The following is a 13,588-nucleotide window of genomic DNA, read 5'->3' as shown; positions in this document are numbered from 1 at the left end:
TGTAATTGAAAATCTTGTTTTATTAATTTATTCCCACTTCACTCACACCGCCGCTTGAGTGGTGTAACAGGCTGGGAGTGTTGGATAGAGAACTGTCAATCAAGCATGCTCATAACAGCACTGGGCCACAACTAGATAGGTCTGGTCAGTGGCTTTGAAGCCACATTTAATATTTCTGTTTTTTTTTGGTTCAAACTCTGCTGTATGTTTAATATAATGCTCAGTTTCAGTATCATGCTAAACTAGAACTAGATTCTGTACAACTTTTTCACCTCTTCTGTCTTATTTTTATCCTGAGCCAAACATTGTAATGGATCCATATTGAAACAGGTCTGTTGTTTGCACAGCATATGACTGATGGCTAATATTTCCCATTGTTTTAGATTTAACCCAGTTATCCCAGAGGCTTCTGTTTCCAGACCTGACAATTGAGGCCAGGATGCCCTGCTTCCACTAATGGCAATGGTGTGCTCCTGTATTTGGGAACATACCGGTATTTAATTGTTCACTGATCGATGGAAGTATCTGTATTTGCCTGCATGAACAACATGCAGAGAATAGGCAGCATTTTTACTTGCCATCTGACTGTACCTAAACTCAGAAAGTAACAATGATGATTTTCTTATTTAGTGCGCTAAACAGTAGTGTTGCATACAACTTTCCAATTCCAATAAAGTTGGGACGTTGTGTAATACATAAATAAAAACAGAATACGATGATTTTCAAATCCTTTTCAACCTATATTCAATTGCATACACTACAAAGACAAGATATTTAATGTTCAAATGGATAAACTTTATTGTTTTTTGCAAATATTCACTAATTTTGAATTTGATGCCTGCAACACGTTCCCAAGAAGTTGGGACAGGGGCAAAAAAGACTGGGAAAGTTGAGGAATGCTCAAAAAACACCTGTTTGAAACATTCCACAAGTGAAAGGGTTAATTGGAAACAGGTGAGTGTCATGATTGGGTATAAAGGGAGCATCCCTGAAAGGCTCAGTTGTTCACAAGCAAGGATGGGGCAAGGTTCACCACTTTGTGAACAACTGCATGAGCAAATAGTCCAACAGTTTAAGAACAACATTTCTCAATGTGCAATTGCAAGGAATTTAGGGATTTCATCATCTACAGTCCATAATATCTCTGCAAGTAAGTGGCAAGGCAGAAAACCAACATTGAATGCCCGTGACCTTCGATCCCTCAGGCAGCACTGCATTAAAAAATGACATCATTCTGTAATAGATATTACCACATGGGCCTCAGAAAATGAGTGGTCAGTGAGCACAGTTCGTCGCTCCATCTACAAGTGCAAGTTAAAACTCTTCTCTGAAGAGTTAAAAGCTTCTCTGGGCCCGAGCTCATCTGAGATGGACCGACACAAAGTGGAAAAGTGTCCTGTGGTCTGACATTTCAAATTGTTTTTGCAAATCATGGACATCATGTCTTCCGGGCCAAAGAGGAAAAGGACTGTCCAGATTGATATCAGCGCAAAGTTCAAAACCCAGCATCTCTGTTATGGCGGTGTGTTAGTGCCCATGGCATGGGTAACTTGCACATCTGTGAAGGCACCATTAATGCTGAAATGTACATACAGGTTATGTATCTTTTTCAGGGACATCCCTGCTTATTTCAGCAAGACAATGTAAAGTTGTACATCAAGCAAGAATGGGAAAGAATTCCACCTACAAAGCTTCAACAATTAGTGTCCTCAGTTCCCGAATGCTTATTGACTGTTGTTAAAAGGAAAGGTGATGTAACACAGTGGTAAGCATGCCCCTGTCCCAACTTCTTTGGAATGTGTTGCAGGCATCAACTTCAAAATGAGTGAATATTTGCAAAAAAGGAACGCTACATATCTTGTCTTTGTAGTGTATTCAATTGAATATAGGTTGAAAAGGATTTGCAAATCATCGTATTCTGTTTTTGTTTATGCTTTACACCACGTCCCAACTTGATTGGAATTGGGGTTGTATTAAGGCATAAAATCTGAAATATAACATATTTAATCGTTTCCTTTACCCTCTCAACATCCGTCTAGCACATTGCACGGCTATAGCGGCATGGTGTGAACCCAAGAAAGGGCCGCCTTGTTACCCTATCAGGGCTGTCAAGATTGCTCAGTTAAGCCTAAATTATGTTTTTATTTATTTATTTTTTCATTATAAATTAGTGTAATTGGTAGTGTTTCCCTCTTTAGAATTAGCAATAAAAGGGGAATTTCATAGAATGATTGCATAATTAAATTGTGATCTAAAAAAAATCAGATTAGTTTGATCTGAAATGCATTCTAGAGAAACTTAACAAGTCAGAATTGTCACAGCAATGGTATCACAGCAACCAGATATCTGAAGCATGTAATTTTTCTGAAACCCTGTTTATAATAATTTATAATAGTATAATCACTATTATCAATATTTCAATAAAAAACTCAGAAGACAGATTTAGCTTACCTGGTCGTTCCTTATCTGGTTCCTATTACCGTGAAGTAAAATTGGTGTTGCTAGGTTTTTCTGCAGTGTGCTATTTTACATCAAACCACTCTGAATTACTTTGTTTACATATCAGCAAGTGAACTCAGAATGCAGAATTTTTTAAATACAGGTTGACCTCCCTTATCCTGTTAAATGCTCTTACAGAGAAATTGAGAGAGAGAGAGAGAGACAAATAGACAGGCAAGCCTGAGGACAGGCATTTTCACTAGCATTAAAGGACATTACCACCACTGCTGAAAATTACAGTTGCTCTGAATCTTGACAGTACTCTGTCTTTTGTTCATTTGGTCCAGTGCAGAAATTAAGTTCTTTTGGGAAATGTTCTACACTGCTCAAAAAAATAAAGTGAACACTTAAACAACACAATATAACTCCAAGTAAATCAAACTTCTGTGAAATCAAACTGTCCACTTAGAAAGCAACACTGATTGACAATCAATTTCACATGCTGCTGTGCAAATGGAATAGACAACAAGTGGAAATTATTGGCAATTAGCAAGACACACTCAATAAAGGAGTGGTTCTGCAGGTGGGGACCACAGACCACTTCTCAGTACCTATGCTTTCTGGCTGATGTTTTGGTCGCATTTGAATGTTGGTGGTGCTTTCACACTCATGGTAGCATGAGATGGACTCTACAACCAACACAATTGGCTCAGGTAGTGCAGCTCATCCAGGATGGCACATCAATGCGAGCTGTGGCAAGAAGGTTTGCTGTGTCTGTCAGCGTAGTGTCCAGAGGCTGGAGGCGCTACCAGGAGACAGGCCAGTACACCAGGAGACGTGGAGGAGGCTGTAGGAGGACAACAACCCAGCAGCAGGACCGCTACCTCCACCTTTGTGGAAGGAGGAACAGGAGGAGCACTGCCAGAGCCCTGCAAAATGACCTCCAGCAGGCCACAAATGTACATGTGTCTGCACAAACGGTTAGAAACCGACTCCATGAGGATGGTATGAGGGCCCGACGTCCACAGATGGGGGTTGTGCTCACAGCACAACACCGTGCAGGACGCTTGGCATTTGCCAGAGAACACCAGGATTGGCAAATTTGCCACTGGCACCCTGTGCTCTTCCCAAATGAAAGCAGGTTCACACTGAGCACATGTGACAGATGTGACAGAGTCTGGAGATGCCGTGGAGAGCGATCTGCTGCCTTCAGCATGACCGGTTTGGCAGTGGGTCAGTAATGGTGTGGGGTGGCATTTCACAGCCCTCCATGTGCTCACCAGAGGAAGCCTGACTGCCATTAGGTACCAAGATGAGATCCTCAGACCACTTGTGAGACCATATGCTGGTGCGGTTGGCCCTGGGTTCCTCCTAATGCAGGACAATGCTAGACCTCATGTGGCTGGAGTGTGTCAGCAGTTCCTGCAAGATGAAGGTATGGAAGCTATGGACTGGCCCGCCCATTCCCCAGACCTAAATCCGATTGAGCACATCTGGGACATCATGTCTTGCTCCATCCACCAACGCCACGTTGCACCACAGACTGTCCAGGAGTTGGCGGATGCTTTAGTCCAGGTCTGGGAGGAGATCCCTCAGGAGACCATCCGCCACCTCATCAGGAGCATGCCCAGGCATTGTAGGGAGGTCATACAGGCACGTGGAGGCCACACACATTACTGAGCCTCATTTTGACTTGTTTTAAGTACATTACATCAAAGTTGGATTAGCCTGTAGTGTGTTTTTCCACTTTAATTTTATGTGTGACTCCAAATCCAGGCCTCTATTGGTTAATAAATTTGATTTCCATTGATGATTTTTGTGTGATTTTGTTGTCAGCACATTCAACTTTGTACAGAACAAAGTATTCAATGAGAATATTTCATTCATTCAGATCTAGGATGTGTTATTTGAGTGTTCCCTTTATTTTTTTGAGCAGTGTATTTGACCCCTATTTGGTGAAACCTTTCAGTGAAGCCTTTAGGAAGTGGTACTGACTGGCTCTGATGGTGTAGAGCATAAAGCTCTTTGACCCCTTTCTGATAGTCTTTAATTTTTAGATATCACTTACTGCCTACTGATACAAGTCTGGAATAGCGTTCTTTGCAAAAACTTTTCTACTGGACTATCACATGCTTCGACAGGGGTTATCTCTCTCACCTTGGGGTGTTGTTTCACATTTGCTTTGGTGAGGCAGAAGTTTTTCTTTTATCTGTTAGCTCACTCACTAACACCTGACTAGCCATTTGTTCTTCAAGCATGGAAGTCTATGCAGCCAGAGGAAAAACTTGTGCCTGACATTTGTTACAGTTCTCTTCAATCTAAAGCTCCATTTTCTACCTAGGTTTATAGATAGATAGATAGATTGATCCCAACTATAGGCTCATATTACAAAAATATATTATTTCCCTTTGCAATGATTCATGATATACTTCTATAAACCTTAGCTTAATCCAATCTTAAATAAAGAATATGATGATGACAATTAGATTACTGTTCTTCTAGAAATTATTAGATGCATCATGAAATCTAGAATTTTACCATGATTACATTTTTGTTTTGAAATATTGCTTTATTTTGAAATCCCATTGTAGATGCTATATGCTTGTTTTCTGGTACCTTTACTTCAACCCAAAACCTAATCCTCATCCCTAGTCCTAACCCTAACCCTGGTGCTAATCATAACATGTTGAAAATCAACTCTGTCCAGACAGATAATCTAGATGGAGTCTAATGGGACTGGTTTGCTTATTTTGGTACAGTGTAAAATAATTATAGTACACTTAGTGAATGAATGTGATTAGGAATTATTTACACAGCAGTGGATAGTAGACAGTACATATTTTTGTATTTTATGTTTGAAGTTGACTGAGAAGCAAAAGTTTGCCCAAAAATAAATACATCATCTATTGAATAAAATTAAAACAAATTCATTATTGTTATTTTATTTAATTCTAACAAAATTGATGCAATTGTGTGACTACTTTTGGATCAATGCATCATGCTGCATTGATGCATTTTAAACCCCTTTTAACCTGTACCTCTTCTACCCCCAGTATGTGAGCAGTCTTGTTGGCTGGCTAGGACTTCTCAGGTGTCCTCCCTGTGAGCTTCTGTTTCTGCATATTGATTGGCCGGAAGCCCTAGACACACACAAAGAAAACAAATTTGAATGGAAAATAGATGCATTACATGCTGAGTCTCATTAAACTTGGCTTTTCAACATTATGTCAATGACAGCTTGATGCACTAGTTTGGTGTTGCTTCCTGTGTTTTTCTCTGTTGGTGCCTCTCTATGTGACTTAGTACATAGTGATCAACATAAGATTTCTGAGGTCAATATTATAGCTTAAGAGCTGTGTCTTTGGTTCTCTTGAGAAAATTGAAGGAACGCATATGAAAGGTGTGCTTATTCTGTAGTAGTGGTTGGTTAGTGTAGTGGGTAACACTGAGCATTTCCCTGAGGCATAATTTCATTGGAGGAAATTCTTCAGGTGGGAAAAAGATCGGGATGGCTTTGCAATGACTATAGAAAGAACATAACTGTTGTTCAGTATTATTACTGCTGCTTTGTTTCACTGTGAAAAAAATCACTTTTTTCCTTTCTTGCCACATAATGAAAAAATATAACCACTACTGCAAAAAACTTGCTTGTGCTTATGGAACTTCCTGGGGAAAGAATTATTAAAAAGAGGGTGTAATAAGTCAAAGAAATGCTCATGTTGAAGTTATGCCACAGAGGCCTCTTTTGCTTCTGTGGTGTGTGATTGGCAACAGAAATGCCAAAGTGTGGTTTCTATTGAAGATGAAGTGACCAGAGGACTCGTTCTTGATGTTGAAAGTGTCAGTTTGCCTCTAAAATATCCTGCACATCTGTTTCTGTAAATCTATTATGACATTTCAGAGGTGGTCAGGTGCTGAATCTTTATCACTGACCATTCAGCCTGCCAAACTTGACTCAAATCATTCATTAACTGTATTGGCTGGTGAGTTTACACTGTGTGGTGCCTAAAATGTAAACACTTTTGCTTGTGAACTCCTTGTTGAGAGTTTACAGAGCACTATCTAAACCTGAAGTAATCCCCTCAGGTCCTAGAGGACCACAGCACTGTAGAGTTTAGCAGGGATGTCCTGATCCAATCATAAAAATCAGTATCGGAGCAAGTCCAGCCAAATTTTATTAGATCATTATTGTCTGTACTGCCTGATCCAATTCTGATTCTCTGTTAAGGCCCACTGTACTCTATTTACATCACAGTCATTGTTAGAAAGCCCAACAGGTGAAACGTCATCTGCTGGTAAAACGGCATTAACGCAGTCTGAACATGTCAGGACATGCCCAGTCACACTGAAACCTGAAGCTGCTGGGTCAGACTGAAGCTGCTGGGACAGACTGAAGCTGTTGGGACTCTCCGTGTGTATTTGCCATATCCCGTGTGCATTCTTGAACAAATACCACACACACACATACACACACACACACATACACACAAATACACACACATTCACACGTGCAAAGGGATGTCAAGATAAAACCCTTTAATTAAGAAGAAAGCATCTCTCTATCCAAGTGCCTTGATTCTTTAACGGGGATCATAGTCCATGATCTGCTGCCTCAACCAGCAATCCTTCTGAAAATGGCCAGATGGCCACTTGTAATATCTGCAGTGCCAGTGTTCAACTTGGTCAAATTAGTGGCATGTACAGACTTAGTGGTAACAGGGTGCTCAGAACAGAACCATTTGAAATATAACAATACTGTACATGAGGTGATATAATATTCCAAAAATGTAACCCAAAAAACAATAGTGTATTAGTTTAGGGTGGCACATATAGCGGTAAAGTGAATTTGCTGGAGTTTGTGGTCTGTCATATCTCACCTATGCCTGGTTGGTTTTACCAACTATAATGTACATGAATTGTCTAGCTGTATACAAATGTGGTTGGCTTATCAGAGCTGCAGTTGATAAACACTATTGCCTGTTAATGTTCATCAAACATAATAAATAATTGTATTACACTCTCGCTTTTGTGAGGTACAAAGAATATAGCCCTGGAAGTGGCTGACAAGCAAGCAAGACCCACATGGACTGAGAGATGCACTGCCCAGCTAGCACATCAGCTATTATTTGTTAAAAATTACTGTCATTTACTGATATCAAACCTGAAGAGGAGAAAACACAAGTTTACCCGATTGCTATTCCCACATTTCACATTTCAGTTCTGCTTCATTCTCTTATTGAAGTTGTGAACAGTAGGCAGCTTTCACATGAGGTGGAGGCGGGGTAGTACACAATGTGTGTATTGAGCATATAGGGCTGAACAGCTGTGGGTAGGTCATACCACAGCCTACTAATCATTTTTATGCACTCTAGCTAGGGAAGAACAGTGAACTGAAGGTGTTTTATGGTGGACAGCAGAAGCTATAATGACTGACTAAAGGGATTCCATGTCAAAAACGAAGATTCACTGTAGAATTGAATAGCATTTTTAACTCTAATATCAACCTTGGAAATGTACTTTTCTAAGACAGTCATTTCCTATGACTATATTTTAGTAAGGTGTGTGCTACCTTAATGAACACAAAGCAAAACATCTGTTTTCTTACTCATACGGCTTCTTGTTAAAATATGTCTCAACACTCATCTTTTAAGTACAACTCCAATTCCAATAAAGTTGGGAAATTGTGTAAAACATAAAAACAATACGATGATTTGCAAATCCTTTTCAACCTTTATTCAATTGAATACACTACAAAGACAAGATATTTAATGTTCAAACATAAATTTAGTTTTTTTGCAAATATTCACTCATTTTGAATTTGATGCCTGCAACACATTCCAAAGAAGTTGGGACAGGGGCATGTTTATCACTGTGTTACATCACCTTTCCTTTTAACAACAGTCAATAAGCGTTTGGGAACTGAGGACACTAATTGTTGAAGCTTTGAAGGTGGAATTCTTTTCCATTCTTGCTTGATGTGCAACTTCAGTTGCTCAACTGTCCAGGGTCTCTGTTGTCGTATTTTGCTCTTCATAATGCGCCACACATTTTCAATGGGAAACAGGTCTGAACTGCAGGCAGGCCAGTCTAGTACCCGCACTCTTTTACTACGAAGCCACGCTGTTGTAACACGTGCAGAATGTGGCTTGGCATTGTCTTGCTGACATACAGTGGGGCAAAAAAGTATTTAGTCAGCCGCTGATTGTGCAAGTTCTCCTACTTAGAAAGATGAGAGAGGTCTGTAATTTTCATCATAGGTACACTTCAACTATGAGAGACAAAATGAGAAAAAAAAATCACATTGTAGGATTTGTAAAGAATTTATTTGTAAATTATGGTGGAAAATAAGTATTTGGTCACCCACAAACAAGCAAGATTTCTGGCTCTCACAGACCTGTAACTTCTTCTTTAAGAAGCTCTTCTGTCCTCCACTCGTTACCTGTATTAATGGCACCCCTTTGACCTCGTTGTCTGTATATCAAATCAAATCAAATCAAATTTATTTGTATAGCGCTTTTTACAACGGATGTTGTCACAAAGCAGCTTTACAGGATTTCAGAAAAGACAAAGTTTCCACAGGACTGAAAGAATGTACAGAATGTACAGAAACCCCCCAGTGGGCAAGCCAGGGGCAACAGTGGCAAGGAAAAACTCCCTCAGAACTGAGGAAGAAACCTTGGGAGGAACCAGGCTCACCAGGGGGGACCCATCCTCCTCTGGTCAAACTACCTACAAGTGATTATACTACTAATATTAACAGCAGTAATATTGATATTAGGAATATCTAGGAGTCTATGAGAACATCAGGGTAGGGTGGGCAGCTCATCCAAGGTGGTTGGTGGTAGGCGTGGGCAGCTGGTCTGAAGTGGGTAGCAGGGGGGCTCGGCAGTCAGTCGTCCTTCAGTGTCCAGCCGGACATGTGGGCAGTTGTATACTCCGAAAAAAAAAAAAAAAAAGCAGGTAAATGGGATTAGTTTTGTTCTATCCGTTTGTATATAAACAGGGAATGTAAACATTTACAGAGTGTGGCTAACGACTCCGGCAGATCTGACTATGACAGCTTAACTAAAAGGAGAGAACCGGAAGGACACACAGACACGGCAGCACTCTGAAACAGTTCGGCATCCCTCCACTCCACCGTCCACAAACTTGAGTGACCGCGTGCGAGCAGCGGGACGACAGCACCAGCGTCTCAGTTTACTATAATTCCCTGTGTCCATGGACCCCTGGATCTGCTGCCTTTATCTAGGGGGGAACATTACCTACCAAAAGCTAAACTGAACAAGTGTGTTTTCAGCCTAGTCTTAAAGATTGAGACTGTGTCTGAGTCCCGAACAGTTTCTGGAAGATCATTCCAGAGTTTGGGGGCTTTATAAGAAAAAGCTCTTCCCCCAGCTGAAACCTTCTGAATTCTAGGAACTATTAATAAGCCAAAAAAAGACACCTGTATAAAAGACACCTGTCCACAGCCTCAAACAGTCAGACTCCAAACTCAACCTTGGCCAAGACCAAAAAGCTGTTGTAGTACACCAGGAAGAAAATTGTAGCCCTGCACCAGGCTGGGAAGAGTGAATCTACAATAGGCAAGCAGGTTGGTGTGAATAAATCAACTGAGGGAGCAATTGTAAGAAAATGGAAGACATACAAGACCATTGATAATCTCCCTCAATCTGGGGCCCCACTCAAGATCTCATCCCATAGGCTCAAAATGATCAGGAGAATGGTGGGCAGAACTACACGGAGGGACCTGATGAATGACCTGCAGAGAGCTGGGACCAAAGTAACAAAGGCTACCATCAGTAACACACTACGCCGAGAGGGACTCAAATCCTGCCAGGCGTGTCCCCCTGCTTAAGCCAGTACATGTCCAAGCTCGTCTGAAGTTTGCCAGAGAGCATATGGATGATCCAGAAGAGGATTGGGAGAATATCATGTGGTGAGATGAAACCAAAATATAACTTTTTGGTAAAAACTAAACTCGCCGTGTTTGGAGAAAGAAGAATGCTGAGTTGCATCCCAAGAATACCATACCTACTGTGAAGCATGGGGGCGGACACATCAGGCTTTGGGGCTGTTTTTCTGCAAAGGGGACAGGACGACTGATCCATGTTAAGGGAAGAATGAACGGGGCCATGTATCTTGAGATTTTAAGCCAAAACCTCCTTCCATCAGTGAGCGCATTGACGATGGAATGTGGCTGGGTCTTCCAGCATGACAATGATCCCAAACACAACGCTCGGGCAATGAAAGAGCGGCTCCTTAAAAAGCATTTCAAGGTCCTGGAGTGGCCTAGCCAGTCTCCAGACCTCAACCCCATAGAAAATTTGTGGAGGGAGTTGAAAGTCTGTGTTGCCCAGCGACAGCCCCAAAACATCACTGTTCTAGAGGAGATCTGCATGGAGGAATGGGCCAAAATACCTGCTACCGTGTGTGCAAACCTGGTGAAGACTTACAGGAAACGTTTGACCTCTGTCATTGCCATCAAACGTTATGTTAGTATTGAGTTGAGTTGAACTTTTGAGTTGAACTTTTCTTATTGACCAAATACTTATTTTCCACCATAATTTACAAATAAATTCTTTAAAAATCCTACAATGTGATTTCCTGGATTTTTTTTTCTCATTTTGTCTGTCATAGTTGAAGTGTACCTATGTTGAAAATTACAGATCTCTTTCATCTTTCTAAGTAGGAGAACTTGCACAATCAGTGGCTGACTAAATACTTTTTTGCCCCACTGTAAACAGGGACGTCCCTGAAAAAGACGTTGCTTGGATGGCAGCATATGTTGCTACAAAACCTGTATGTACCTTTCAGCATTAATGGTGCCTTCACAGATGTGCAAGTTACCCATGCCATCAGAGATGCTGGCTTTTGAACTTTGCGCTGATAACAATCCAGACAGTCCTTTTCCTCTTTGGCCTGGAAGACATGACGTCCATGATTTCCAAAAACAATTTGAAATGTGGACTCGTCAGACAGGACACTTTTCCACTTTGCGTCAGTCCATCTCAGATGAGCTCGGGCCCAGAGAAGCTGGCGGCGTTTCTGGGTGTTGTTGATATATGGCTTTTGCTTTGCATGGCAGAGGTTTAACTTGCACTTGTAGATGGAGTGACAAACTGTGTTCACTGACAATGATTTTCTGAAGTGTTCCTGAGTCCATGTGGTAATATCTGTTAGAGAATGATGTTGGTTTTTAATGCAGTGCCGCCTGAGGGATCGAAGGTCATGGGCATTTAATGTTGTTTTTCTGCCTTGCCACTTACTTGCAGAGATTTCTCCAGATTCTCTGAATCTTTTGATGATATTATGGACTGTAGATGATGAAATTCCTAAATTCCTTGCAATTGCACGTTGAGAAACGTTGTTCTTAAACTGTTGGACTATTTGCTCACGCAGTTGTTTGCAAAGTGGTGAACCTCGCCCCATACTTGCTTGTGAACGACTGAGCCTTTCAGGGTGTAAAAAGCACCTTGTAATCTTACCCCGTACTATAGTTAACTTTAGCTTGATAGGGTTCCACAAAAAAATGCTCTTACAAACACCATTAAGGTTGGGCCACTCTTTACCACAGCAGTTGTGGCTTTTAATGATCTGTTTACAAGTGCAGTCCTTTCCCCAGACACCCAAAATATTCGTACAAAGACGTGTATATACACATATACAGATGCAATATATACAAAGTGTTCGCTGCTTGCAAATCAATAAAGGGATTCAGCTATCTCATATGCAGTTCCCCATGAGCTAAAGTTGAATGGTAGAGAGTATGTGGTAACAAACACACGGAAACACACGGAGACCAAGACACTCACCTGTTTCCAATAAACCTGTTCACCTGTGGAATGTTTCAAACGGGTGTTTTTTGAGCATTCCTCAACTTTCCCAGTCTTTTGTTGTCCCTGTCCCAAATTCTTTGGAACATGTTGCAGGCATCAAATTCAAAATGAGTGAATATTTGCAAAAAACTAATTTAATCTGTTCGAAAATTAAATATCTTGTTTTTGTAGTGTATTTAATTGAATATAGGTTGAAAATCAATATAGGTTTGCAAATCATCGTATTCTGTTTTTATTTGTTTTACACAACGTCCCAACTTCTTTGGAATTGGGGTTGTAAGTATTAGATTATTCAGTAGTGTAACTGCATGAAAATAAAGCAAATTCAGCCTTTTTAATGAAAATAGTAGACGCTCAAAAGTTAACGCCTTAAACACAAACTCATGCACAGACGTTTGCAGACGCACGGTGTACATGTGACTAAACATGCTAAAAAAGGTAACAGATGTAGAACAACAAAAAAAAGCTTGACTAACCTTTTTAGGGATGGATTACTTCTGACTGGCAACCACTGAAAATCATTTTTAATGAGATTTTCTTTGACATTACCTGGTCAGTCACTTGTCCAGTAGGGCTAAACAGCAGTAACACAAAGGAAGCAAACAGATGAGTATGTTTGTGAACGTTTTTTACAAGCAAAATACCTCAGTCAGGGAAATCCTTTTGCCTCTGTGAGTTAAATCAGTACATGAGCTAATACTAGAGCTAGTAGTTTAATGTTACATGAGTGACAGTTGTTGTATTCTACATGAGGTAAATTATTTTCTGACTTCATCTTTCATGTTCACCCTAACTGTACTGTTACATCAGACTTTTAGTCTCTCATCTAATATACAGTAAGGTACTTGTGCTTGGTTGTACACTTAGCAAAGTAAAATAATACACAATATTAAGGCATATCACTGATGGGGCTGCCAGATAATTAGACATCTTGTCTGCAGCTTAACCTTGTGCAATTCTTGCATCAACTTTTGACAACATAAACTTTTTGTCTTTACACAGGGACATGTAATAACTAGCTAAATTTTCCACAAGTGTTTGTTTTTTTTTCTCTCTCACTAATTCTTGTCTTTCTCACTCTGCTGCTGTCTGCTGCTGCTGTCACCCCCCCCCCCCCCCCCCCCCCCCCCCCCCCCCCCCCCCCCCCCCCCGGTCAGAACAATAGCACATTTTTTTCTAACAGATTAATAAAAATGTTTGAAATGGTTGGAAAATATTTTGGCGAGTGTCCATAAACCTTGGTGCACTGCAAAAGTATAATCTATATAGGAAGCACTGAATTAAATTAAGTACAGGTATTGACAGATAATTAG

General features: G+C 40.6%; 1 protein-coding gene across 3 annotated transcripts in view; it reads left to right on the top strand.

Annotated features, from left to right (window-relative positions):
• Nucleotides 1–13,588, top strand: part of snx29 (sorting nexin 29) — a 185,348-nt gene that overhangs the window by 109,374 nt on the left and 62,386 nt on the right. The window contains exon 19 of one of the 3 annotated variants that reach the window (XM_017705477.2): nt 384–438. The exons of the other annotated variants lie outside the window; for them this stretch is intronic. Within the exon in view, the coding sequence (XP_017560966.1) occupies nt 384–389 (6 nt within the window). The 3' untranslated portion in view covers nt 390–438. Of the gene's footprint in view, nt 1–383; nt 439–13,588 lie in introns of those variants that run through there. 3 annotated transcript variants of the gene reach the window in all.

The sequence above is a fragment of the Pygocentrus nattereri genome, chromosome 13 (assembly GCF_015220715.1).
Source record: "Pygocentrus nattereri isolate fPygNat1 chromosome 13, fPygNat1.pri, whole genome shotgun sequence".
NCBI classification, from domain to species: domain Eukaryota; kingdom Metazoa; phylum Chordata; class Actinopteri; order Characiformes; family Serrasalmidae; genus Pygocentrus; species Pygocentrus nattereri.
This window is presented reverse-complemented; position numbering and strand designations above follow the sequence as displayed.